This window comes from Falco biarmicus, chromosome 3, assembly GCF_023638135.1.
Source record: "Falco biarmicus isolate bFalBia1 chromosome 3, bFalBia1.pri, whole genome shotgun sequence".
NCBI classification, from domain to species: domain Eukaryota; kingdom Metazoa; phylum Chordata; class Aves; order Falconiformes; family Falconidae; genus Falco; species Falco biarmicus.
Window position 1 is genome coordinate 50,490,754 of NC_079290.1, and position 26,906 is coordinate 50,517,659.

The 26,906-nt window shown below is 41.3% G+C and overlaps 1 protein-coding gene across 1 annotated transcript; it reads left to right on the forward strand.

The window, feature by feature from the left end:
* The first annotated feature begins 12,544 nt into the window (after positions 1-12,544).
* Positions 12,545-16,146, forward strand: SNAI2 (snail family transcriptional repressor 2). The gene is made up of 3 exons (XM_056333039.1): positions 12,545-12,852; positions 13,429-13,974; positions 14,913-16,146. The coding sequence occupies exons 1-3, from the start codon at positions 12,774-12,776 to the stop codon at positions 15,092-15,094; spliced, it is 807 nt and encodes a 268-aa protein (XP_056189014.1). The 5' UTR covers positions 12,545-12,773; the 3' UTR covers positions 15,095-16,146.
* The last annotated feature ends 10,760 nt before the right edge of the window (positions 16,147-26,906 follow it).

Consider the following 26,906-nt stretch of genomic DNA (forward strand, 5'->3'; position numbering starts at 1 on the left):
ACATCCCTGACAGTGAATCCCCTTGGTCTTTTGCATTATTATATCTTCTCAAAAGTTACTCAAATTCTCCAGGTAGCTTACTCCTCTAGATTTTAAGACACAAGGTATAATGCCAGTTGACACTGCATGTAACTGGAGAAATAACTTGATTATGTGGTTCATAGCAAAATGTGCTATTCAGTCACTGCCCATCTCCCTTGCTGACGTACCAAAGGCCTGCTGATGAAATCGTCTTCTTTCAGTGATGGCTTAAAAATAATGCCAAGAAAAGGAAAGGTAATTCCATAATTACTCTTTTTCTCAATAGACCGGCTCCACTTCTACAGGTTTTTTTTGATGGCTTTGAGTGTGGTTTCTAGTTCCCCTGTGCTTCAGTGCTCCATCACTAAAATGGAGGTAGCTGACTCCTGAGCCCAGCCTGCCAGATGACACTGGCTCCTCTCAGATGCAGCCTCTTGTCTCAGAAGGAAGCTCTGTCTGTATGAAATGTGAGGACTACATTTACTGGTGACCTCCAGGCTGGTGAAGGACAAGTTGCACAATATGGCTGGCAGTCCTGGATAATTCTGCAGTGCATGTGCAGATCAGCTGGGCTGTGTTGGCATGGTAATGCACCATACTTCCCAGGAAAGCCAGATTTAGTCATTTACTGCGTGTTTGATGTTATTGCCAGGCACATGCAAAATAGCCCTAAGCTGTCCTGCTGCATCCTTCTCCCATCCCATTGCAGATACACCTGCCTACTCTGGCAAAGAAAGGTCACCTAAGTTGTTAAGACAGGTTTTAGTAATTTGCACAGTGCTGCACGTTTGTTTGTAATCTTTTTCACACGTGAAAACTTGTAACCATTGCTGGAAGAAAAAAATGTAAAGAACCAAGGAAATCCATTAAAAAAGCATATGACAGTTTAGGATTGAGAAGATATAGAAAATTCTTAACAAAGACACTTGAATAAAAAGGAATTTTTGAAGAAGTATGATGTTCAAGGAGAATCTGAGAGAACTGAAACACTGTTCCTAAAGCAATTCAGGAGGCAAACATTCCTATCACAGCACTATGCTGGCACTCAGAGGTCAGTAAAGTAGAACTGAAAGGACTTCTCTGCCAGCTGAAAGAGACTCCATGTTTTTCAAAGGCTTTACATGATCTGAGAGATCAATACCTGAAATTTATTTGGTTCACTCGTTCTTTCTTCTCCCAAGTATGCTTCTCTCTTTTTATCTGACTCTCCTACACAAAACTTTCTTATCGTTATACATTTCACAAAGAACCCCGGACAAAAAGGCTGCATGAGCAACTAAGCAGTCCACAAACAATAAACTGTAAAGCAATATCTGATCTGTGTATCAAACCCATGATGTAGTTGAGAGCTGCATACGACAGCAGGTATTTGCTTTTACATGCTATAACACTCAGTTTGACTTTCAGTAGGCTTTAAAGCTGTTTCAGTATTAGCTCATTTTATTAGTTGGTTTTTTTTTTTAAACTGCCTTAGACTGCAAGGTTGGTTTTGGGTACCTCATTTCATTTCATAAGGAAAAAGTGATCAAGTGAGAAAAATAACTGTGTAACGTAGGTAATTTGGCAGTGACTGCTGACGAGGGGCACAGATCAAGCTAAACTTAAGGCAAAGTTACCTTTCACCTCCTTGAAGAGCAGCCTCTGCAGCCTGCTCAAGTCACTGAAAAATCTTGAACTTCACATCAAAGCAATCTGTTCTGTGTGGGGATAAAGAAACTGGGGATTAGGCAATTTCAAAATAGGTAATTGCCTGAAATGTCTAGCAGCTAGTATAGCCAGTGTTATCACCCACATAAATATTGACTCATTTATTAAGGGTAATTAATAAGGAAACAGAACTGCAATAAAGGGGAAAAAAAGTGAAAAGCAATCTTCTTAAAGGCCCTGAAGGCCTCTCTTTTCTATATTCTGTGTTTGTCAACGCTCTGAACTAGGGTTTGCAATGTACATTTTCTCTGCTTATGTTTAAAATTTCAGCAAAGCATTTCATAGTTATTTCAGCTCATGAATTATGCAATACCACATGACAGGAGCAATTCATTCATATCTGCTTCACCAGGAGGCAGAGAAACAAAAAGCCTCAGCGCCAGCTTGAGATTCTTTTTATTTTTTTTTTTTGTCCAGCACACAATCTTTCAAAATGGTACCTCAGAGATTTACTCTGCAAAATGATAAGGATATGTGTGCAAAAGGTACAGGAGCAAAATGGCTGAACTGAGGAGGAAGGACAAGCGCACACCACCTTTTGCTTCTGGGGTGGCAAATGATGCAGCCTTGAAGGAATTTCAGGGCACATGTTCCAGCTGCATCTATCTCCTCTGACTCCCTCCATTCCTTTGTCATCAGCCTCTTCTGGCTCTGAACTTTCTTCCAGGCTTCAATCCTCTCCAAGGATTCAATCCTCTCCACTAATCTCCTCATTAATATCACCTGTGCTTTAAAGCAGTAGCCCTGAGATGATCTTAGAGGAGAGGGAAATGCTATAGTTCCATCTTGGAAATGAGAAACAGCAACTGAAACACAAATGGTAGTAATCTGCTGCCGAGCTGGGACCTGTTTCTCAGGATGAAGTGACATGAAACATGTTTGTCAGGATGAAGTGAATTACGCCTTAACCATATAGTTACCTTTCATCTTGAAATCCTGCTGTTTGGACTCCTGCTCTGTCTTGACTGAAAAGGATGTAAAGTAATTTAAGTTTTAAGGATGTGACTTTTCCAAGGTTCAAACATCTCTGCATTTGCAATATAGGTTATCGTGTATACATCTCCTCACAAAGTTTTTGTTCTCTTTACTGAAATAGGACCAGCTACAGAATGCTTGTTAGTTGTGATTTTGCAGCAGGCCACCTCCTCTTGCAAGTCTTCCACTTTCACTTCAAAAGATGCAGCTGGTCACACTGGTTACTCATTCTTTTTCCTGGTGATGCTTGTAACATGGGACTCAGCATTTTCATCTTATCACCTGCCTCTATCGTGCCTGCCATGAGGAACAGTGAGATATTTGGGATCAATGGTAGCTGTTTCCCAGATGTTAGGAATATCTAAATCTTCTTGAAGTCATTTTTTAAGTACTTATCCCACAGCTGCTGAAAAAGCTTTAAGAGGATAGTAGGATAGCAATGGATAAGCGTCTAGGACCAAAGTGATGCAAATAAACTGAGGTAGATCCTTCATAATGAGTAAATGAAGCTGAAACAAAGTTTTAAAGAGCAGGGGTAGCAGTGGAAAAATCTATGACCTGCATTTTAGAAAATCACTGACTGATTTACAAGTTTTGAAATTACACATAATAAAATTACAGCATAACTTGAGTAAAATACATCAAATTTTTCTTCTTTTTTTCCCTTGGAAAGATAGATGTTGGGATATAATACACAGTATAAGGTATATAACTTGCTAGGAGGAATATAACTGTTATAAAGAAGGGTGTAGACATGGCACTAGAGAAAAGGTTTGTCCTGTTTTAACATCAGCATTCGACATCTTAGCAAATATTTAATTCAGTGAAGAATCAGCCTGATTTCTGGAATATGAGCCATGCCTGGATTAGCAGATGAAAAGAGCCAAGGCACAGGATTACAAATGTCTATACTGGTTCATTTTTAGTGTTTCCCTAGAATGGCTTTGTACTGTAAGCACTAGCATCCTCCCAGCTAAGGCCTAGGTACCATTCAGCTTTTTACAAGGCTGTTTCTAATAGCCAGTTTAGCTGTAGCCAACCTGTTTTGGGGCAAAAAGATCAGTTTACACATAAAGACAAGAGTCAGCTGTGATGCCGAGCCTCAGAGCAGTCTCTAATCTTTTCCATGTAGTAACATGCATATCTGTATCTATACATATACAGATTATCTGTAGTTATTCAGTCTTCTCAGTGTTATTATCCAGAAAATTATCCGTAAACTCTGGTGGCATTAGTCAGTCCAAGAAAGGTCTCTCTCTCTCTGTGTCTTTCATAGCAATGAGGCTAAAAGATGTAATTCGCTAAGAACTAAAGCATGAGCAAGAACTAGAGGAAAAGGCAGTACAACATGAAGCCAGGCTTCTTGATACACACTACCCACAAGCATGGACATGTGGAGAGCCAAAATGAAATCTGGGCAGAGGTGAGGGAATGAGGGTAAATCCTCAGCTGCCTCTGTGGGGAAGGCTGGTGAGATGCTGGTGGGACATAACCAGGTCACAGCTCTGCGGCAGAACAAGCAGTATTAAACAAAATAAGAGTGTAGAGAAATACTGCTTTTATATCCCCAAAAACGAAGCAGAATGAAATACTTGCACCACAAAATTGAGATCATTGGCATCTTCATGTAGCATTGGAGGCATAAAAATTGTCTCCCTAGAGACAATAATTCATGGTGCACTTCATACCACATTGCAGAGACAATTACTGAAGGAAACACTAATCCTGTGTGTCTCTAAACAGGAAAAGTACATAAGCAATGACAGACGCTATTGCAGAGGAAATATTCAGGACCATGGAAAAGAAAGTCAGAGAGACAGGTCAGCAAAAATTCAGCTGATTCAAAAATCAGCCATACTACCATAGCTATAATTGGGCTTTCGGATCAGTGATGGATCCAGTTCTAGCCAATGTGCAGGCACAGCTGCAGCTCACTCCCACCAATACCAAGAAGCGGCACAACATGAGGGTGAAGAAGTGTGGCCAGGTGCTGGCAATATGCAGTAAACAGTTTTGAAGCCAGCGGGTGGACATGGGCTGTTAACACAGAAACTAAAAAAAGAAAGCCAACCAAAGTTACTATCACTTGAAATGTACAGTAGTTGATGAAAAGGTGGTAGCATTGCCAGAGAATGTTACTGAGACAGTTTGGTTGAAATGCAACTATCTGACTGTTGCTACCATGAAAGGAAAAGATAGTAGTCACACTGTGCCCTTTCCAGCAGCCTGACAGAGATGTACTGTAAGGAGATCAACTCCTCCAGCACACGCTGTAGTCAGCTGAAGGCTTTCACAAGAGCTAGTAAGAAACCTGAAGTACAGGCATCCCTCAGCCTGGTGGAGCTGCTGAGGAAGGAACTGGGGAGACCAGAAAGCCCAGAGACCCTCACAGTCATGGAAACCAGAGCTGGCAGCTCTGCCTTTTCATTTTTGCAGCCTTTAACATTTTTACAGTGGTGACAAGCCCTAAAAAATGTCTTGGGTACTGGGGAAACCGCCTGTCAGGGAACAGAGCCCTGCAAAGGAGTCACGATGTGGTAATCCTGAAGATAAACTGCTTGATTTGTCTGGGACTAAAAAGGTCTGTGGTCGCAATGTTGAAAATGTCTTTCGGCATACGGAATCACCCAGTCCCTGACAAACTGCACTATGCCTTTTGCCAGGTACCGCTGAGGGGAAAAAAGTGCTCCAGACATCAGCCTGCCCTCAAAGCTATTCCAGTGATAACAGATAAAGACAAAGCAGGACTTTCAGACACCAGGCCTGCAGCTGGCAACGGTTATTGTCCAAGGCAATAGCAGAAGATAGCGCAGGATGTCTTTATCAAGCTTAACAGAGCCAGAAGCAGAGTACTAGTCTGAATGCAAAGAAGCTGGAGCTCAGGAGAGGAGAGATCTTCATTATCAGAAATCTCTGGGGTCCTGGGAACTTCCAAACAGACCTTGAGAAACTGAAAGACCAAGTTCTTGAAGTCAGTGCAAGAGATAATAAGAATAGCCAAGTACAGCATTTGCCTGGGATCCAGTGTGTAAGTAATACATAATGTTAAATGAAGGAAAGAAGACTAGGACATACCGGTGATGAACCAGCTGCTGTTCTGAGCAGCAGGGGTTACAGAAGGCCCTTAGGCCTCAGAATGAAACAGTAACACTGAAGCGAGCCCAGCAGCTCTCACCCTCTGCTGCCACAGCAAAATGATGACTTTATACTGAAATAGAGACTCTATGGAGTGACATCATCTGCTCATTTTGGAGCACAAAGATAAGCATCCCAGCTGTTAGCAGTGCAATTACAGTGCATGCCACTGAGATGCCAAGAGTTGGCTACACGTAGAAAAGAACTAATGAGTCTGAATCCTTTGAACAAATAAATATGTAATTGATAAATAAACAAAAAGAGACACTCACTGATCCACTAATTTAAAATAACTGCCCAAGAAAGTTACATTTTGATGCAGATATGCCACATTTCTGAGTACTGACTACCAAGTTCAGTAGCACAGCGGAAGGTCTCTGCTGTCCCCCAACATGCAGCATGCTGCCCCACACACTCACTGCTCCTCAACAGAGCCCCCAACGCAGCCATGGCTGCCAAACAGTGTCCCCGTGCTGCAGGGGTGGTCGTGGTGTGAAAACTGAATGCCACCGGCTATCCTGCACCCCGCACACCTGCAGGGGAAGAGAGTGAGCAAGTTGTGCCTACCGGGCAACAAACAACTGTCTGCACTTCTAAAGGACAAAATGGGAAAAAGTGTAATGTAGCTGGTTATATAGGTGTGTAGGAAAAGTGGTCAAGGAGAAGAGGTGCCATACAGATAGATGAACTTAGTCCAAAGGCAGGAAATTGTTGGTATCAACCAGTTCAATCTTAAAGTCATAAGGACTTATATGCAAAGCATTCATAAACTTTATCATTAAAACCCATAGGTAAAATACATACACAAATCCACCAAAGGCTAGTACATAGTAAAGCCTGAGCATACTACTATGCAGTATTATGAATACATAACTTCAGAGACTTCGGTTTAGTACTATTATCTATTCATTTCTGAAAACATTCACAAAGATTTTAATCTAAATAATCTAATTTCAATCTAATACCAAAGTGTGTATGATGATGGTGAGATTTGCATTTGCAGTTTCTGGCAGGCAGTCACTACTTCAAGGACACTTACTCCAAAAACAAGGTGGTGGGGAACCTGAAGGTACGTTTCGCAAGGTAGGACATGCTTGAGAGTTGGCCATGGGTTTCTGAAGTATTTGGTATGAGAACATCAGAAGTAAAACCTAAGCAAAACACAGATGGCCAAATCCAAGTACTCTAGCCCACCTACCAGAATAAAGGGACAAGCAGATCATTTTTAAAAAGGTATCAAATTACTTTTTCTTGTATTTGAAAAAACCTGTGACAGGTGAAAAACTATAAAGCTGTATCAGACTGTGGATAAAGGTCATGTCAATATAAATAATAATTTAATAATAAAAATTATACACTGTATAAACCTTTATTGTCAGAAGACTGTAAATAAATACAGTAACAGTTGCTACATAGGAAATGATACAGCAGCCTATGTGGCATTTGGAGACAGGAGTGTAGGCTGTGGGAGAGAAGGGCACCACAAGACTTAATTAAAGATACATTTAAGAACTAAGATTTTGAAAAATCTCGGTCCTTATCTCTTCATGCTTCAGCTACTAATTTATAGAATAGGGATAATGGCACTTTTTCTCCCATAAATATGTGTCATATGAGTGAGTTTTGAGTGTTTGAAATAAGGCCAGAAGTACATGTCAGAATATGTACACGTGTAAGTATATATAGATACATAAACACGTTGTAGCTACAGATGTACAACACATGACATGTGAGCGCGCATCTCTGCTGTGCGCACGCAGGCGTGCATTCCCCAGAGCAGGAAATCTCGAACGGTGCCTTCATGTCTCGCTTCGCTGCAGGCGACAAGGAGTAGTGACGACAAAAACCCCGAAGCCACAGACCTCGGCTGCACTACAAAGTGCCGCCTGGCCGCTGGGGTGGCCGCCGGCAGCACCCCGCTCCCGCTCCCCCGCAGGCCCCGCAGCCGGGCTGCGCGCAGCGCGGCGCCGCCGGCAGATGGCGCTCTCCAACCGCGCGAGGCCGGGCGCGCGCCGCCCGCAGCGCGGGGCCAGCGCCTTCGCATCTTCCCGGCCCCGCTCGCAGGGTGCCAGCGGGTGCTGGAACGTCGGGGAAAAGGAGCGCAATAGCTTTAGCTGGGATGTAACACACTTCTGTTTAATGGATACTTGTCACCGTGCTATGCACGTAAACAGAATTATATTTATTGGACTAGAATCGCATCTCAGTTCTGCCTGAGTAAAGCTGAAATACCTCAGCTGTAGCCACCGGAGATACTGCAGATGGGAACGACAGGGGTATTTGGCCCATTGTTAAAATATCTTCATGTAGAAACAATGCAGGAACTATGACCAAGTTCCTTCATGACAGGCTACGTTGACTCTAAGTTGAACCCTCTTAAATCGGCGAAGTTACAGAGGTGTGGGGGAGAGAGCACACAGAAGCCGGGCTTGTTCGAGCTGCTTGATCCGAACAGAACCATTTTGCATCCTATTAGTAAAGGCGAGTTTATCTGCTATTAATATTATTTTTATAGATACATATCAAAAATAGAGATGGGCTTAGAGCTCTAAGAGACCCACTTCAAAGCTCTTTGACTTACTGGAAAGTTCAGAGTGAATCAGACTCTTGTGGTTCAATCATCATCTCTTAAATAGGCTTAACCTGGAATTACAAACCTGAGTGAACCAAAACACGGAGGAACACTTAGTTTTATAACATGTCCTAAAAGCCAACCTGTTTTATAATCTTTCGGAGTCTCAGAAGCTTAGATCCTATTACAGAACTGTATTGATAACTCTGACTTAAAGTTACTGATTTTAAAAAAGCTGTATTTATTGGTGCAAAACCTTCAAAATGTGGAGGCTTTTTACTTGAATTGGAAAAACTTTCCAAGATGCACAAATTTATTCTGACTCATTGAACTTTAAGCCTACAAGACTGGAGCTTGACGTGGTTTCATAACGGTCCTTCTTTAAGTTTGCTGCCATTTCTGCTGATGGTTCAGGTCAGCATTCTGAAGGATGAGGAAAATACGAAAGAAGAGGTACTCTAAAGACTTGTTTCAAAAAATTTCTTAAGGCATATACATTGGGGCAATAGGAAGGAATAGCATTCCCTACTAGTTTTCTTCTACTAAGTTAATTTTGGGCTTGTTCCTCTCCAACATCCAACCTAATCACAACTGAGGTACTTTTTGCCTTCTAGCTCTACTAAACCTTTCCTGCTTCCAAAAGTTACATCACTTTCTTACTTTCCAGGATACACCAGCTGGCACTAAGGGGGAAATACAAAAAGTACGGGTAACACTGAAGCTGAGTTGATATGTTTTACATCCAACTGGTTATTGAAAGCTGATTCACTTTTTCTTTTTTCATATTAACAATTTCACACTTTCCTTTGAAATGTAGAAGGTTTATGAATTGCAAGAGCTACACTGTATGTGTGAGTTGCTTGTACTTTTACCCCTTCTGGGATGGTGTCGTCATCTGCCTCAATGAACCTCCAGAGCTATTTTTAGTATGCTCTGCTGGGCTTGGGGCCTCCTGGGGTTCCTCTGAACCTCGCTGTGCTGCGCTGCCTTCCATGGGCTCCGTGGCGCGTCCAGGGAAAATGTGTTTAATAGCGCTGCCTGAGAAATACATTGTGGTCTGGGAAGAGTGATCCAGCATAACTTATTTAATATTCTGAAACTATTTTTCTTGAATCTGCTGTGGTTTATCCAGATATTTAACACATTCTGATCAACAATCTTGCTGGTAATTGATGCTTCGTAAGGACATACAGGCTGTCATGAGAAGAACTAAGCTGATGATGGCTTAGCTTGGTTCCTTCTTCCCTCTTTGATAACAAATACAGTTCTGGCACCCTTCCATTTCCAGAAAGCTGATTAACAAAAGTTACTGCCTTTCTCAGAAAGCCTCACAAGGAAAGAGATTTGGTGGAGCTGTCAGATATGGGGAGACTGAAGTGAGGCTCACAGGTTGTTACTTAGGCACTTGAACAAGTGGCCTGATGTAAAAAAAAAAATTAAAAATAGAAAATAAAAAATAATCCATTACTGCTGCTTGGTTGAAACTTTGGACCTAATCATTTAGTTGGAGCCAATATTTCAGGCAACAGAATTGCTCGGATCATTTCTGACTTGCTTTGCAGGGCAGCAATTAGCAACACAGTGGCATTAACAAGACAGCTTTACATGAGCTTTTGAAGTAAAAATTTAAAGAATCTGTAAAAGACCAACTACTTTAAAAATGTGAGAGAGAAGCTTCAGGACTGATTTTTCAGAGGTGGGTGCAAGGCTTTGCCCACAGGCAGCATGACCATCGGAGCCATCCTCTACCCTCTGCAATCCCCCCACTGCCCTGCTCCCCCAAGGGGGAAACCTCCTGCCTTCCGCACTCGACCTTTGTGTTGCTTTTCTTGCACGAGGATGGATGCTGCACATCTCCAAGTGCCCTCTCATCCACATTTGCGGTAAACACCCAGAACACCTGTTTACTCTGACTCACCTACTCCTCACACAGACTCTCCCTTTTTTTGACAGCAGACCTCACTCAGGTAGTATGTGCTGCTAATATCCTTTCAGGACCATGTAATAACATGCCTTATACCCAATTCCTAACATCCTTCAATCAGCTCAGCCAGTGGGCTAACTGCTTACGTTCCTGTGATTTATATAAGTGCAATTAATTTAAACTGCATCACTCCAGTGTTATGCTGGTGAAAATGCCCCGAGAGGGAGTACCTCACTGGTGAATCAGACCCTTTACTTTTAACAAACATACAAAAGAACAGATCCCGAGCCAGTGAAAATCTGCATGGCTCCATTCATTTCAACACACAAACTTAAACCAGCTCAAGGTCTGAATCACAGCTCATGTAACAGACTATTTAGATACAGACTAATGCCTCACATCCTGAAATGCAATGCTTTCCCAGAGTTGGCAGGGGATGGGGGACTTCTCAGATGGAGCAGAGCTGAGAGGGTGCAGGAACCACAAATGCAACCTTTCAAAAACGGTTTGTGGATTTCTTCATTTCTGTGAAGTTGAGGAAAGCAACAGCTTGTGTCTCTGCAAGCACTGCTCTCCTGGGAAGAGCTGTCTGTTCCTTCACCCCAGCTGCAACTCAGGTACCTGGGAAGTCCCTTTCCTTGCCACTTTCCCTTTCCTCCCATAGCCTGGGTGTGCTCCCTGCAGCTCGGAAATCCATGTGATACCTTTCACTGACAAGACACCAGAGTGAGATGCTGAACAGCTGAATCTTTTTAATCAGTTCTTGAAAATGGCGAACTTTCTCTGCACTTGTTTTGGCATCCCCAAGATTAAGAAGTCAGGCAGCTTGACAAAGCACTTTACTCTTACGTGTCTTAACAGAACCAGAGGGAATTTTTTTTTTCTTCACATCTATTCCAACACCTGCTACAAAAAAAGGGCTGGGGTGGTCTCTCTAGAACACCCACCTGCACCCCCTCCCGACAGGACAGAGCCCCAGCAACACACCAGCACGGCATACTGGTATGTGCCCAGGCAGGTGTAGTTAATACACAAGGCTGGGGGGGAGGATAGACCAAGAGTCAATCAGAGTGTAATTTGTGTTAGAAAATTACCAGCATTCAGCTGTCCAGATTTTAAAAATGCAAATATTTTCAAATTAAAAAACCTATCTAGATGTCTCCTCTAAATCAATCTAGATAACCAGAAAATTCTGTGGCACATTTAGGTGACTTTCATCCTAAATGAAATACATAATACAGATTGTACCTTCATAGGAAATCAAGAGGTCCTAAATATGCTAATGGAGAAGAATGTTTTAGAGACATTTAAATTACCTAGTCTATAATTTGGTGGGGGATTGCTTATCTGTGCATCTTTTAACTGCTTTGGATAATTAGGAAAATTTCCTTGGCAGTGCTTTAAGAGGATAGGCAAAAGAGTGACATAACTACTCCCAAGGAAGGAAAGATCGAGGTTTTGCATTCTGCAGAATTTTAAAGTAAAAAAGAAAGTATTCTTCACATGAACAGTCTGAAGCAGTGTGCACATTATGTAAAACCTCTCACCCCGCTCTGAAATGTAATCTTTCCCAGGGCTGTAATCTTTTCTCCCTCTCCTTGAACTCACTTGCAGTATCTCCCTGGCCCTTCTGCCTGGAAGGAGGCAGGTTAGGGAGGCAGGCTGCTCGTCTCTGGCCTTTCCTAAACACAACCGTTCAAAGGCAGTTCCCAAACACAGCAGGCACACCATCAGTTCAAAGGCTTCCATTAGCTCTGCCGGCTAACTTGTTATCTTGTAATGTCGTGTGTGTGTGCGCGTCCCCCTCCTTCTGCCCTTAATGAACAGTTTGTTCCATTGTAATTCTTATAGCAAACATCTGGAAACCAGACTTGTTTTACAAAAAAAAAAAAAAAAAAATCAGTGCCTATGACTTATCTCCGTCAGAAAGAAAAAATAATTCAGCTGAATCAGTAAACAGACTTTTTTTTTTTTTTTTTTCCAAACCACTCTGACCGACACGTTTTTCTGGACCGAAGCTCCGCAGCGCACCATCCACCCGCCCTGCAGGACAGCGCGCGCCGCCCGCAGCCCGCGCCCCCGCGCGCGCGGCCCCCGGGGGGCGGGGCCGGGGCCGAGCCCGAGCCGGCCCCTGCAGCGGGATTGGATCCTGCCCGCGCCGCCGGGGCGCCCTCCCAGGGCAGCCGCCCGCTCGGAAGGGGCTGCGGAGCCCCCCGAGGTGATTGGCGGAGCGGGAAACCCTTCCCCCCTGCACCTGACGGGCGGGTATTTACGGCACTTGTCAGGGCGCCCGGCACTGCCTCTGCGCGGCCGCGGTGCGTGGGGCGCGCCGGGCCAGCAGCGCGGAACGGGCCGATGCGCTCGCACTGACCCTGCGCCTCCGCACCGCCGCGCCCGCCACGAGCAGAGCCGGGAGGAGGGAGAAGCCCTGCGTCCAAAATGCCACGCTCCTTCCTGGTCAAGAAACATTTCAATTCGTCCAAGAAGCCGAATTACAGCGAGCTGGACACTCACACAGGTAACAGGACGGAACGTGCCGCCGCCGCCGCGTCGCTGGGGAGGTGGCGGTGGTGGCGCGGCGGTGAGGAGGGGTGGGAGCGCTCGCCAGGCTCGGAGGAACGGGCGAGTTCCTCGCTAGCCCTTTTTTTCTTTCGCTTTACAAGGAGGGAGTTGTGAGAATCAAATCTGTCAGTGCTGCCCAGAATGAATCACAAGAGTTTGCTCGTCCACGCGAGCTCCAGTCACTTGGAGAGCATTTGGAGTTTTCCTGCTCCGTGTCTGCCGGTGGTGGAATTGCGACTTTTATACAAATCCTGCAGGAAGTTTCACTGCTTCATTGTGTCAGGCTGCATAGATCTGGAAACAGCACGCTGCCGTGAAGAGACGCTCCGACTGTAGTTTGTCTGTTCCAGGACACTGTCTCTACCCCTCAGAATATTTATGTATGAAAGAGCATTTCCTTAATCCTCCTTATATTCAGATGACCGTACTGTGTGTTTAATTTATGCACCTTTTAATCCCCTAAATGTTAATTTTGCTGCCTTTTGAAATACTTTTTTTGTTCTCTTACTTTAAAATTTTCTTCTTTCTCCAGTGATTATATCCCCATACCTATATGAAAGCTATCCGGTCCCTATCATACCACAGCCAGAGATCCTGAGCTCAGTAGCTTACAACCCCATTACTGTGTGGACTACAACTGGGCTGCTACCATCTCCGCTACCCAACGACCTCTCTCCGCTTTCTGGATACCCCTCATCTTTGGGAAGAGTCAGCCCACCTCCACCTTCTGACACCTCCTCCAAAGATCACAGTGGTTCAGAAAGTCCCATTAGTGATGAAGAAGAGAGAATCCAGTCCAAGCTTTCAGACCCCCATGCAATTGAAGCCGAAAAGTTTCAGTGCAGTTTATGCAACAAGACCTATTCCACTTTCTCTGGGTTGGCCAAACACAAGCAGCTGCACTGTGATGCCCAGTCTAGGAAATCGTTCAGCTGCAAGTACTGTGACAAGGAGTATGTCAGCCTGGGAGCGCTTAAGATGCACATCAGGACCCACACGCTACCTTGTGTCTGCAAGATCTGCGGCAAGGCTTTCTCTAGACCCTGGCTACTTCAAGGACACATTAGAACTCACACTGGTAAGAACAACCATTGCAATTGCAGTTTCTTGTTGCTATAACATCAGGATGCCTTTCTGCTATTTTTCTCCACAGGTGGAAAAAACCAGCAGTGTTTCTTTACTAACCTTGAAATAAGTCTGCTGAATTTCAAACTTATTGTTAAAAGACCAAATCCTTCCTCTTTGGGGGTGGGCAGGAGGATAGAGATAGCATGGTGTCATAGCTGTGAGCCAGATACTGGCATAAATCAGCGTTGCTCCCTTGAGAGTTTTAGGATGGTTTCTCCCACTTCCACTAGCCAAAGGTTTTGCTTTAAGGATTTTATGTTAACTTTCAGGCTTTGGAAATTGCTAACTTTGAGAAGGCTCCAGCTGACTCTGAATTCAAGCAGCAAAACCAGAAAGGCAGTGCATGAGGGGCTGCTTTCTGACTCCTTAAGCAGCTCGCAAGTTTTCCATGCGCTATCTCAAGTCATTAAGAATTAGAAACACATCATCACCAAAGTGAGTTTTGTTTTCTGTTGAGGCAAGATTTGATTCTGAGTATGGCACTGTGTATAACGTAACATCTGAACAGCTGTTTACTGCTTGTCATTCAAAGCCCTCAACCCCAGTAACTAAAGCAGTGCTAAGCAGAAAAAGTTCTATTAAAATATTTGAAAATCCTGGGAGGAGCCCAGCCTAAAAGTATTGCCTGCATCTGTAAATGCAGAAGGTGTCAGCAGCTTGTCTTTGGAGACTGCACCTAGCAGCATATTCTGAAAAAACTGAGTTCTGAAGTGCAGTCAGCAGTGCTGAAAGTTGATGGATCTGTAGCCTGGTTAATTTTTTGTTACACATTATTATAACAAATCCTTTCTGTTTGTTCATTTCTTAAGATAAAAGCAGGTTTTACCTGTCCTAAACATGTACTTTTTTAAAACTTTATCCTACTTTCCTTTGATGTTTCCTTTTTAGGAGAGAAGCCGTTTTCCTGTCCTCACTGCAACAGGGCTTTTGCAGACAGATCCAATCTGAGGGCTCACCTGCAGACCCACTCAGATGTGAAGAAATACCAGTGCAAAAATTGCTCCAAAACATTCTCCAGAATGTCTCTTCTGCACAAACATGAGGAATCTGGCTGCTGTGTAGCACACTGAGTCATGCAGTCAATGTTTACCTGGACTCAATGCATTTCTCCACTCCTGTTCCAAACGATAAGTGGAAATCCAAAGGCGTTTTCTAGTCTACTTTCCAGCCAAAAAAACCCAAACACCACCAAGCAAGCAAACAAACAAAATAGTGGAAGAACTTAAAATGTCAGTAGAAATGAGCTTTAAGTAGTTTCTGTTCAGTCACACATTCGCATTCTTAAGTGTGAATTCTGAAATATGGGGAAAGACCATGCATGACATTTCAAGTAGATCTAAAGGAAGAAGCATTATCAGCTTTCTTTGTAGATGAAGCCAAACGTAGGTTGCCTTTTCTTGCTTAGAAAAGGCCGCAAAGTTAACAATACATTCCTGCCAAGCCATTTCAACCAAAGAAACAGTATTTTAAGTGGAACTCTTAATTAAAATACTACCCAAGTGAATTTTACTAGACACCATTTATCTCAGGTGCCTTAAAAAGTATTCCAAGTTTACCTTAGTAAATGTTTAATATTATTCATTGCTGTGTTTTTTATTTTATTTTATTAGAAGCCAAGGCCTTCATTAATGAACTGAAATGCTTTAAAACTACATAATTAAGAGAAAAAAAATGTAACAGAATGTACGAAAAATTGAAAGCTACAAATTAACCGCATGTGCCTTTTAATAAAAAAAAAAAAAGACTGTAGCTTCAAACATTCCTGGTGCATGCTTGACCATCTTTTAATATGGAATAGTTCCTCTAAACTTTTATCTTTTTTAAAAAACGGGAATAAGTGCAAGAGAGGGGATTCATGGGAGTTTGACAATTATTTTTTTTTTAAATGCACAAAGGAAATGCAATATTTTCAGCATTACCCCTCCAAGTGCCTTTTTTATTGATGATTTTGTAAAGTATGTGGACATAATGTAAATATTTTTATTTTTATATGATTGAATGTGTTATGAATGAAAGTAAATTGTTGCCTATAGCAGCATCTATAGATAACTTGAAGAAAGTGTGAAGTGAAATTTATGTTGTTTTCTAGCCACTTTTTTACAATAAACATTTTTAAGTAAGAGTTTTGTTGTTTGTTCTAATTAAAGAAAACAACCATATTTGGTTTATGAAGGCTTTAGAAGACAGAAAAGTGCAACTGTCTCTACATGACAAAATTAAGATAAAATTTCAGATGAATTTCAGATGCACATCCCAAGTTCACAAGTATTGAACATCAGAAAGAAATATACCCATTGTATTTTCAAACATTTAAAGCCATGCAGAGCATTTTTCTAGAGTCACTACTTTAAAACAGTATTCCTTTTCTGCTACTTGTTGTATGGCAACACTGTGAAATACATTTTATCAAAAACATTTAAAAGAAACTTCTTTCTTGCATTTTAGCAGTTGAAAGGATGCTATTAGAGCCACCTTATTATAGCACTTTTCCTGAGACTCTGACATTAGGAAACCTGGGTGTGATCCAAAGTTCATTAAAGTCAGTGGAGCCTTACAGGAGTTCAGTAAGATTTGCATGGTGATCTTTTAAAGCAGTAGCCAAGTCACAGTACGATATACTTTATATGGCCATTTCAGAAAGCTTAAAGATATTTTTATTAAAGTATCTTACATGTCAGAACTATCACAGGAATGTGTTATGACTGTAACAGCTAATACATCGGAAGAAAGAATTGTTCACTAATAAAAAGTAGAAATATTTTTCTTCAAGTTATTTGACTAAGGACTCTGAGATCCAAACTATAGAAAAGCATTACAATATCAACAAATCATGTCTCATCATTACTGACTAGTGCAAAACAACACTATTTTCAACTTTTAACAAAGTACAAAGCTAGACAACAGATAAGCACTAGCTGGCATTCAGCCTAAACACACCACATCTCCATTAGGGTACCAGCAAGAGCGAGTAATAGCAACAGCAAAATTCCAACAATTTAACAAGAATGTTACAGATGGGTAAACACAAAGTGCACATTTTTTGAAAAAGAGTACAATTCAGCAAAATAAGGCAACAGACCATGCATGCCTTTTGACTCCTCCAGCTGAGCTCTGCTGAGGAGTGCTTCAGCAGGACTGCACTGGAGTAACATGGGGAATAGGTACATGACAGAAGTTTTGTACCTTTTCTTCACAGAAAGCACAATACTGGAAAAAGATCGGCTCAAATGAAGCTTTTCATATTCTCCAAGCATCTTCTGACAAAATCTCAAGGTTATAACAACAATTCCCTAGTACCTGCTAGTTGGGTTTTTTTGTTGGTTTTTTTTTTCCAGGAAATAACTAGAGAGTTCAAGAAAGATAGGGTTAGTGGGAATTCGTGAGGTAACATTTTGAAATGAACACATGAAGGCATCAAATACCCTTGAAAAGTTTCATGTGGTTACTCTATTGATTTGCACTTCCATGTCATCTACTTTGAAGTGCTTAGGCTCCAGCAGCTCTTTTTGCAGCTTTCTCTTCCCAGAGCAAAGTTTACTGGAGTATGAGTAAAGCTCTGGCAGTCAACAGCTATTTGTACTGTCAAAGTTCTAGGTTTGCTCTCCTGTGTCATGTCACAAGGGCTTTCCCATTGTTTTAATTCACACTTCAAATTCTCTACGCCCATAGTAAATGAAATAACATAAGAGCTTGACTTCTTGAATGAATGGTAATGCTACTGTTGTCCTTAAGGGAAATCAGATGAAAACTTCATCAAAATACAGTATGCTAAACCAAACACAAGTGGAACTGGTCTGATTTGGAGATGACAATTAAGATATGCTACTTTGCATGCCTGTAACACCTGTACTCATAAAACACAAAGATGGGAAAGGCTAGAAGCTCTTCTGGCTCATCTCTTTAATTGAAATAGAATGCTCTATCACAGATCCCTAGCTCTCTGTCCAGTTGCAGCATAAACTTCCCAGGTGGCTGAATTTCTCTGTTTTTTCCTGTGAGACTGCTTTCTATTTGCTGTCAGGATGTTTCTCCAAAACATTTTCCATTAATATTTTTACCTCGTTACTTAGAAATGCCCTTCTGTACCTGCACAAGCTTCTTATCAATGTAAATTGAATGCTGGTCAATGACTCCTTTGACTTTCTCAAAACGTGATGGAAAATCTCCCTCCACGGTGAATCTACCTGTTGAATCTCTTTGGCCATTGCTATATTTCTTACAAGACAGCTCTCATTCTACATCCAAATAATCAATTTTAAAAATCTTTCTTAGGAAAACATCCTCCCTTCACTCTGAATATTTTCCAAAATCAGTCACTTTTTTTCTTTTTTACTTTTAGTTTTTGACACCAGTGCTAAATGCAATTCTTTTAAATAAAAAGTTATCAAAAGACCAGTCCCTCCTCTAAAGGCACCTGAATGACAGCTACCGATATACACCATGATTCATAGCTTATTTAACTCTTCACCAATTAGTTGTTTAAAATCAGTAGACCTGGGGAAGGGACTCTTGCCCAGAGGTTATTCTGAATCCCTAAATATACACCTTTTGGATTATATGATTGCCCAGTATAGGGAATAAGAGCTAGATACTTTCTTTAGGATGTTCTGGCAATTTACTTTCACCTCCTGATTGTACATTCAGTGTGCAGAGACAAGCCAAACCACCACAGCACATGTGCAGTTACAAGTCAAATGTATGAGTTTCCCAAGGCTGAAGGCCTCATTGATTCACTTTGGTTTCCTCTTTTCCCTTGCTTCCATTTGGACATGATTTTCACTTCAGAGGCAGTAGAATGAAGAAATATGTGCATGGAATTAAGACAAAGTACACATTTGTGCTCAAAGCACCACAATTATCCTACCACCCAATGTGAAGTTCAGAAAATCATCTTACGCATTCACCAAAGGGTTAAAATAAGTGCCTCTCAGAGTAAGGGACCATGAAATCTGTCTCCTGTATTTTACTCTATTATTTTGATTATTATAGTTCCTGTTACCATTAAGCAAGCTCAGGGCTTATTACCCTAAGCTCCATAAAATTGCATAAAAAAGCAGCACCCTAAAGATGCCATAATTTCAATTAAAAAAGGAAGGGCAATGGAAAACCTGGTAATTTAATTCTGATGTCTTGTGCTACAGCTGATTTCCCCTGCCACAAAAACAAGTCAATATTTCACCTTCAAATATATCTTCTTTTGTTTTTTGGTTTTTTTTTTTGAACAAGACATCTTCAATGATATAACATTACTGCTTTAGAAATAATAATTTTTACTAGCTTTCCTGGACTTTTGTTTTTGTCTCTTTAAAGTAGGTGTTTTAACAGGTAAAATACATAAACCAGGACAATTGTAATCCTGGTTCACAGAAATATAAAGAGCGGAATGTGAGAAGCACACTCCAACCTGCATATGTTGTAATATCAAATGACAGATGCAAGAAGTAAGAACAGACCGTGCAAGTGAAAGCACAGAGTCATGGAACAGCTGAGGTGGGAAGGCACCTCTGGAGATTGCCTGGTTCAACCCCTCAGCTCAAAGCAAGGTCTATAGAGTAGTTTACCCAAGGCTGTGTCCAGTTGGGTTTTGAATATCTGCAAGAATGGAGACTCCACAACCTCTCTGGGCAGCCGGTGGCAGTGCTCAGTCATCTTTACAGTATAAAAGTTTCTTTCTTAAGTTTAAAAGGAATTTTCTGTATTTCAGATGGCATGCACTGCTTCTTGTCCTGTCACTGGACAACACTAAGAGGCTGGCTGTCATCTTTACTGCCTCTCATCAAGTATTTATAGACAATGGTAAGTTCTTCCTTGAGGTTTTTCTTCTCAAGCTGTCTCAGTCCCTCCCATATGATAGGTACGCAACTCTCAATTACCTTTGTGGTCCTTCATTGGACTCCAGTATTCCCATGTCCACCTTGTACTGGTGAGACCCGAACTGGACCCAGCACTGAAGATGGTGAGTAGAGGTGGAAATACAGCTCGGTTTCTGATGGGATGCTGATAGGATGTATAAAGCTTGTGGAAATCATATGAGCCTTAACAGTAGAGTACAAACAAAAATTACTCTCTGTCCCTTCTTCCCAAAAACTTTAATTCATTCCAAATCTATACAAAGTCATCAGGAACTTTGAAGGGTATGGGACTGTGCTTTCCTGGGAGAGCAAGAGTGCCCTGTCCTGTTGCAGAGGACAGCATTGGTCAGATGGACAGATTACCACACAGGTGAGTGTGTGAGTATGTGAAATGGGTTTCTTAAAGGGGTGCACATCTTGCTGCAGAGGCATATCTTTTTTGAGATACTGTATGAAACATGGCTTAGCAAAGTCCTTGAGGCTGCGGTGCAGCAATATTTGCATCACTGTCTTTTCTGAGGGACACATAGCCAAGCCATGCTAGAGGTGGGGGTTTTTTAATACACAAAAGTTGTGTTGTTTTCACTTGTTTGACACTTTTGTCACCTGGTTCCTCTTCACTTACCTTTTCAATACTTCAGGAATGGCATCTAAACTGATGCTTTTTTGTGGTTTTCTTTCCAGGTCACTCACCATTTTGGGTACAAAAACATAAGTAAGTGCTCCTTCATGGCCCTCCCTCTTTTGTTTTCCCTATGCCTCTGTAAGACAAAAGTTATTGCAAAATGCAACAGCTGTTTTTTGTGACATCCCTCTTCTCTCTCCCTGTTACCTGGGTATTGAATATACCCATCTCTTACCTTTGTTCATCTCTGCTTTATATGTACCACCAGAAGTTTGTCCAGTGTGTACGCTAAGCAGCTGCAAGATGGATGGAGATCACCATTTGGCAGCCCTTGCCAAGGGGGAATAAATGCCCTTTTATATGTCTTTTATGAAAACATATTTTTACATCATTTTGTCAAAAGAAGACATAGAAAACAACAGTCACATGAATGCCAGCTCAAATTCACATGGCTTCCAACATTTTCGACATAGCTTTCACCCTGTTACTTGAAAGAGCAACTGAGGTGCATTCACATGGTCTCTTCACACAGGTAGACATACAGCTGAGCAGCCTGCACATTCAAACACACAAATCATTTCGCTGCAACTTTAATTTGGGGTATCTGCTTCAGAAAAACCCACAAAGATCACTCACTTTGTTGCTAGAGCTATTCCTCAATTAAAAAAAGTGGGGTTTAAATGCATGCACAAGGGTGCTTTCTAGCAGCAAAAAGTTAAAGGAGGGTGTTCTTCAGATTGTTTACACATCCACTCAGCATAGGAAGGACTCAGAGTGCTACACATTCTGGAGCAGAATACTTTCCTAGAGGTTTAGCTTTACTTACATTATAAAACAGTGCTTTTTGCCTAGCCAAAGAAGACTACAGAAAACCATTCCTCACCTTGTTAAGCCTCTTCATTCTCCTTACTTCTCATATTTAAGCCCACTCTGCCAGTGCTTTCTCTGCCTTACATAAGAATCATCTCCTTCCCAGGTGTGTCTGACAGGGGATCAGAGTCAGGGCATCACGGATCTTTTAATACTAGAGAGATGTGGGCATTGCTATGTCCTCTAACCATCTCTAGATGTGGGTTCGAACAACAAATACATGTTGCATGCTGGGCCATCAAATGGCAGCAGCCCCCAACCGTCACCTTTTCATATCTTCTTCAAAGGCATGACCTGGGAACACAGGAGCTTGGTCTAACACATCCCTCACAGAGAAGTGCCTACGTCTCGCTGAGTCCTGTGGGTTCCCAGTACGAGCACTGAACAACAGAGTACCAAGTCACAGACATCTGCTAAGTCGCTAATAAGCAGCAGTTAAAGTATAAAGTTGCACCGCAATTAGCTCAGATTTTTCACATGTCCCTAAACCAGAGTAAATTCCTTTGAGTGTAACCTGCCCTCTCATGTGGGCTGGCAGATCGTCCACAGCTGACAATGAATAAAGAGTTAGAAGAATGAAAAATGACAGTTATTAAATAACTCCAGCAAAAACTGAATTAATAACAATCAGCAAGCTAAAGTAATAATATTATACATAAAAGACTAATAACCGCCCTCACCTCTGTAAAAGCTGCATCATATTTAGCATTGAATCATTAATTTTTCACATTTTTGTATGTTATAAAAAGGTATCTTGGAAGACAGTTCACCAAGATTTGTAGCAAAGTATTCACTATTCATCCATAATACGTGAAACCGGGCCAGGCTGCTATGTCCTGGGGAAATTTAAAAAAGAATCTTGTGACTTGTGATGGACATTTTGGTGATGTTTGTGAAACAGCTTGGCATCCCAGCCCAGATCCTAACTAGTTCTGACCAGACAAGGCCTATCCTTAAAAACAGTCAGGATTTCTGACAGCCCTGACTTCTGACAGAAAATCACTTTTTGTGGAAAACAGCTTTGAGCTTCTAGGTAGTTGCAAGAAATTGCTCCACTCTGTTTCTCTTTCCCCACTTTTCCCACTATTGCAGAAAAAAAAGTTGCTATTGCTGATATTTTTATTTCCCAGCAACCACTCTTCACAGGTTACAAAATCGTTACTGTAGGTTCTGGTTTGGCGGTCACGGCAGAGAGCCATGAGCGGGGGCTGCTTCCAAATGCTCTGTATGTCCACAGAGTACGTCAGTATGCCACAGTGGCAGGACAACATGGGTTCTGGGAACAAAGAGAAGAAAAAGAGAGGTCTTCAGGACTGTTGACACAACAGCCTTCATAGGAGGGCATGGTAGTTAATAGATATTTACAAGCAGTAAATATCAATTACGAATTACCTTCCAGGTCAGGCTTCTGTAACAGGAGAAACTCAGAAGTTCAGCACTGTTTAACTTTGAGAAGAAATTTTGACTCCAGCAAAGACTGCAGCTGATAAATCAGGTATGTCTGATTACTGTTCTTATTGCCATAAAATATAGGAGGTACTAAGGACTAGTAAATCTTTTCTCACTACACATACATAAACTATGAATAACAGGAACATCCAAATATATAATATATAAATATACATATATATATATATATTAAAAACATTTAAAATGAAACATACAGAATTAAATTTTGGAACATACTTTAAGAAACAGCTCTGCTACAATGCTGGTTAATTTTTATTTAAATGTAAGCTTTTAACTAAAACCACGCTTCCATTGTTTTTCAGCTTTTAAAAACAAGAATATTCATATTTTCTCTCAGATAAAGCAGTCTTTTCCAGTTTTGTATAAAAAAATCAAAACCAAACCCAAAACAAAACCCAAACAAACAAGAAAAAAAAAAAACCCACAAAACTCGAGAGTATTCTTCCTTTCTACCAACTTACTTAGATCCCAGAAGGCACTGAAGGGAACTGAGTTATTCTGAAAATCCTGATACTATGCTCCTATTGGTTTTATGTCTGTCTGGCATTCTGGTGTTGAAAATTCTCCTATGTACAGGGTATTCTGGGACTGTCCCATACAGTGATTTTCTCCGAGTGAACTTTGCACTTGCCACTGCCAGAAGCTGTATTTCAAATCTGTATAGACATTTGCGAACAGAAATGGCAATTTTTGAAAATCCTTTGCTGTAGTGTGATCCCATGTACTACATACACCATATGGATTATTTGTTTAGGTTTGTAGTGTTAAGAAGGAAGTAGAGCCAGAAGTCTGTAAACCTAGGCATCTTGTTCTTCCTTAAACACTGACCTATTTGGAGCTCTATGGGTCCTTTCTTCTAATAAAACTTTTTTCTTGCTGTATGATCACACAGGCTGGAGAGGGATCAGAATTATCTGTGATGAGCTCTTGCCTTTTCCTGCATTGCTGCAGTTTGTATGTCAGGTTGCAGTGCTAGCAACGATGAGGGGGTAAATCTGAGTTTCTGTGGCAAGTTTATAGGGGTTTTCAGCATCTTCCTCCATGCTTTTTGTTATGTACCTGTGGAAAGAATGCACGATATGGACTTATCATTTAGGCCAAGTTCAAGTGATTTTTGAAAGTATGATTCCTCACAGATTTTATGATAACTGCGGACTTGATGTTAAATCTGAGCTTCCATATATATGAGAAGCTTGTTTTATTCATCTTCAGTAAATGCCTTACCACCTCATTTATCTCCATGTTTAAAACAAAAAGTAAAAATTTCACAAGAAGTCTCTTGAACACAGCCTGAAATTATGGATCTTCTCTTTGCACTTTTAGACGATGAGCTTGAGAGGGTAAACACTGCACACACCATGCTCGCTGCTGCATGCTGACACTGTTAGAAGGAGTGTTACAGCTCTCAAAGGAAATAAATGCCTATTTGCATCTTTGGTCACAAATGAAGAGGAAGGATCTGTTCTGCAGCATTTGCAAAACCAAAAACGTGTTGCCATGATGTGTGTCATTTTGGTTCCCAACTTTAAACAGGAAATAGCTCTTAGGTCTTTTAGTCCAGTTAATCTTGTCTTGCTCACAGTACTTTGTTCCTAAACATAAAGGAAGTTGTTTTCTCAGAAAGATCTTAGAATTTGGCATAGAACTTTTTTTTAGGGGCCCATAACTAAAATTGCAACATATATTACCTACACAGATGAACATTATAGCTCAGTATCCATGCAATCCCTCATTTTGAAAGGAGGAAGTAATATTTTGAAGAGGTGCCATGTAAAGTCAAATCATGCATATTTATTGCTCCTTCACTGATGACCAAGTCAAACTATCTAGGAGCAGGACAGTCTGTCTTCTCCCTTGAAACAGAGCCACTTTTGTGAATGTTAATGCTCACTATGTTGGATGAGATTGTTGTTTAGCCTTGTTTTCATGGTCTTTAATGCCCTGGTAGCAGCACCTAACATGCAGCCAGGAGCCACCACATTCCGACCTGGTGAAGCTGGAAGAATGCAGGCCAATATTTAACTCGGGTATCCAAGGATGAGCCTTCTTTCCAGGAGATTTTGCTGATGTAACTGTGAAGCAAAGTCTCTTAGCATATGCACAATTCATATTGACAAAATGTGCTTTGCTAACAGTGCTTCTCCTGTTTGCCCAAGCACAAGAACAACTCATAAGCCAATATAACTACAACTAGCTTTTGTCACTACAGAATTGCTGCAAGGAAAAAAACAAGAGCGAAAAAGAAAAAAAAATAACCACAAGAAAAAGCCCAACAGTGCTACACTCTTGGCAAAAGTTCCTGACACAGACCTGATTTCAATCGCAGGCCAGTACAGTTTACACACTTTCTTGCTCCCAGGATTGTGCCTAAAGTATAGTCCTGACACTAATGCTTAAATTACAGGGGTTTGAGGTGACTTGTGATGGGAGTTAGGGTGCAAAAATGTATGCTTGATGTCAGAAGAAGAGCCAGAAACAGTCCTTCTCACAGTGGGACTACAGCAAAAATGCCAGAGTTGATCTTTTTGCTTGCATTTTATTTTCTCCTTGCCTGCTTTTAGTGAGGATGAATAATGTCCATGTCTTGTAACACCTCGGTAATAGTTCAGCAGGATTGCTGTGACCCTTCCTGGTTGGACCAGGACTGATTAGCTGCAGATTTTGATGTATGAAACCCAGCTGACAAGCCAGGCTTGCAGAGTCTGTATTGTTGCAGTTTCTGTTGAGCAGTGTAAAATTGTCATTTCTGTTGCTCTTTGAGGGAGAAACTAATAAGCTGGCGGAAATGGAGAGTTGAAGTGAAATGCATTTCCTTAATTACTCCTGATTTAGTTTTTGCAGATAACTACACATACGTGGATGTGCTGAGCTGGGAATGTTGCATTTTGGTTTTAGCCATTTGAATCTCCCATCTGCTTATGCCAAAGATGAACCTTTCCAGGTGATCTAAAATGTAGACTTCTTAACTGATGTGAATGGCAGCCTTCCTGCTTTGAATTCCAAGTTGTAAAAAGAGAGTTACATTGTCAATCAGCCAGCAAATGGTGCTGCACTAGCCTTTCTAGAAAAACAAACAATGGGTAATAAATGACTTTATGGTAGGATTGAATTTAAAACAAAAAAATCCTTATCAGTGCAATATGTTTTCTGGCCCACTAAAACTCTTCTGTTTTAATCTGTTCCAGCTACATTACATTTCCTTTTTTTTTTTTTTTTTTTAATTAAAACAAGCCCTTCTAAACATATATATGTATGTATACATACAAATGTAGGTATGTATATACATGGAAACATTTTCTGCACTTAAGCAAAGATAGAAGAGGGAAATGACACTCTAAATGATACTTCAGGGGGGTTTGAGCAGTGCCATTAGTATGTGGCACATTCCCATTCTCCTCTGTATTCCAAAATGTTAATTTCATTAAAAACACTACAGTGAGTCTCTTGTTCCTATGGTTACCTAGAAAAAACAGGGCTCTGACAGAAATCAGGTGTAACCAGTACACTTGTAGTCACCTTCAAGAAGCTAAACAACACGCTGCAGACAAGTCTTAAAGAGATATATTGGCACCACTTCACTCAGAAAAGTTTCAATGGGGACAGTGCTCAAGGAGATGATAAATGTTAGCAAAGGAACCAGTTCTCTGGCTGACCAAAGCATGGAAGGAGAGCGTGGGAGAACACCATAGAGCAGATCTTCACTATTTATTGAGCGATATTTTACTTTGCTGTTGCAAACAGGAGGAGTTAAGCAAGAAGAAGAGAAAACAAACTGCTTAGCAGGTAAAAATAAAGCGCAGGAGTTCCACTGCATCCCAGAGGCCTTTCAAAGCTAATGGGTATATGTGAAATCAATGGATACATGAAGCTTCTTGGATCCTACTGGATTACTTTTGTAAAAACATAGAAAAACTCTACTGGGAGTGTCATCTCCTAAGAAGATTTCTGGGATTTTCAACACTGGAAAAATATTATTGTTTCCACCTTCTTTTCCATTCAGTTCTCACTTTCGAGCCACATAAATTGCATGGCACAATGAACCAGTGCATGGACTGGTTTCCAGAG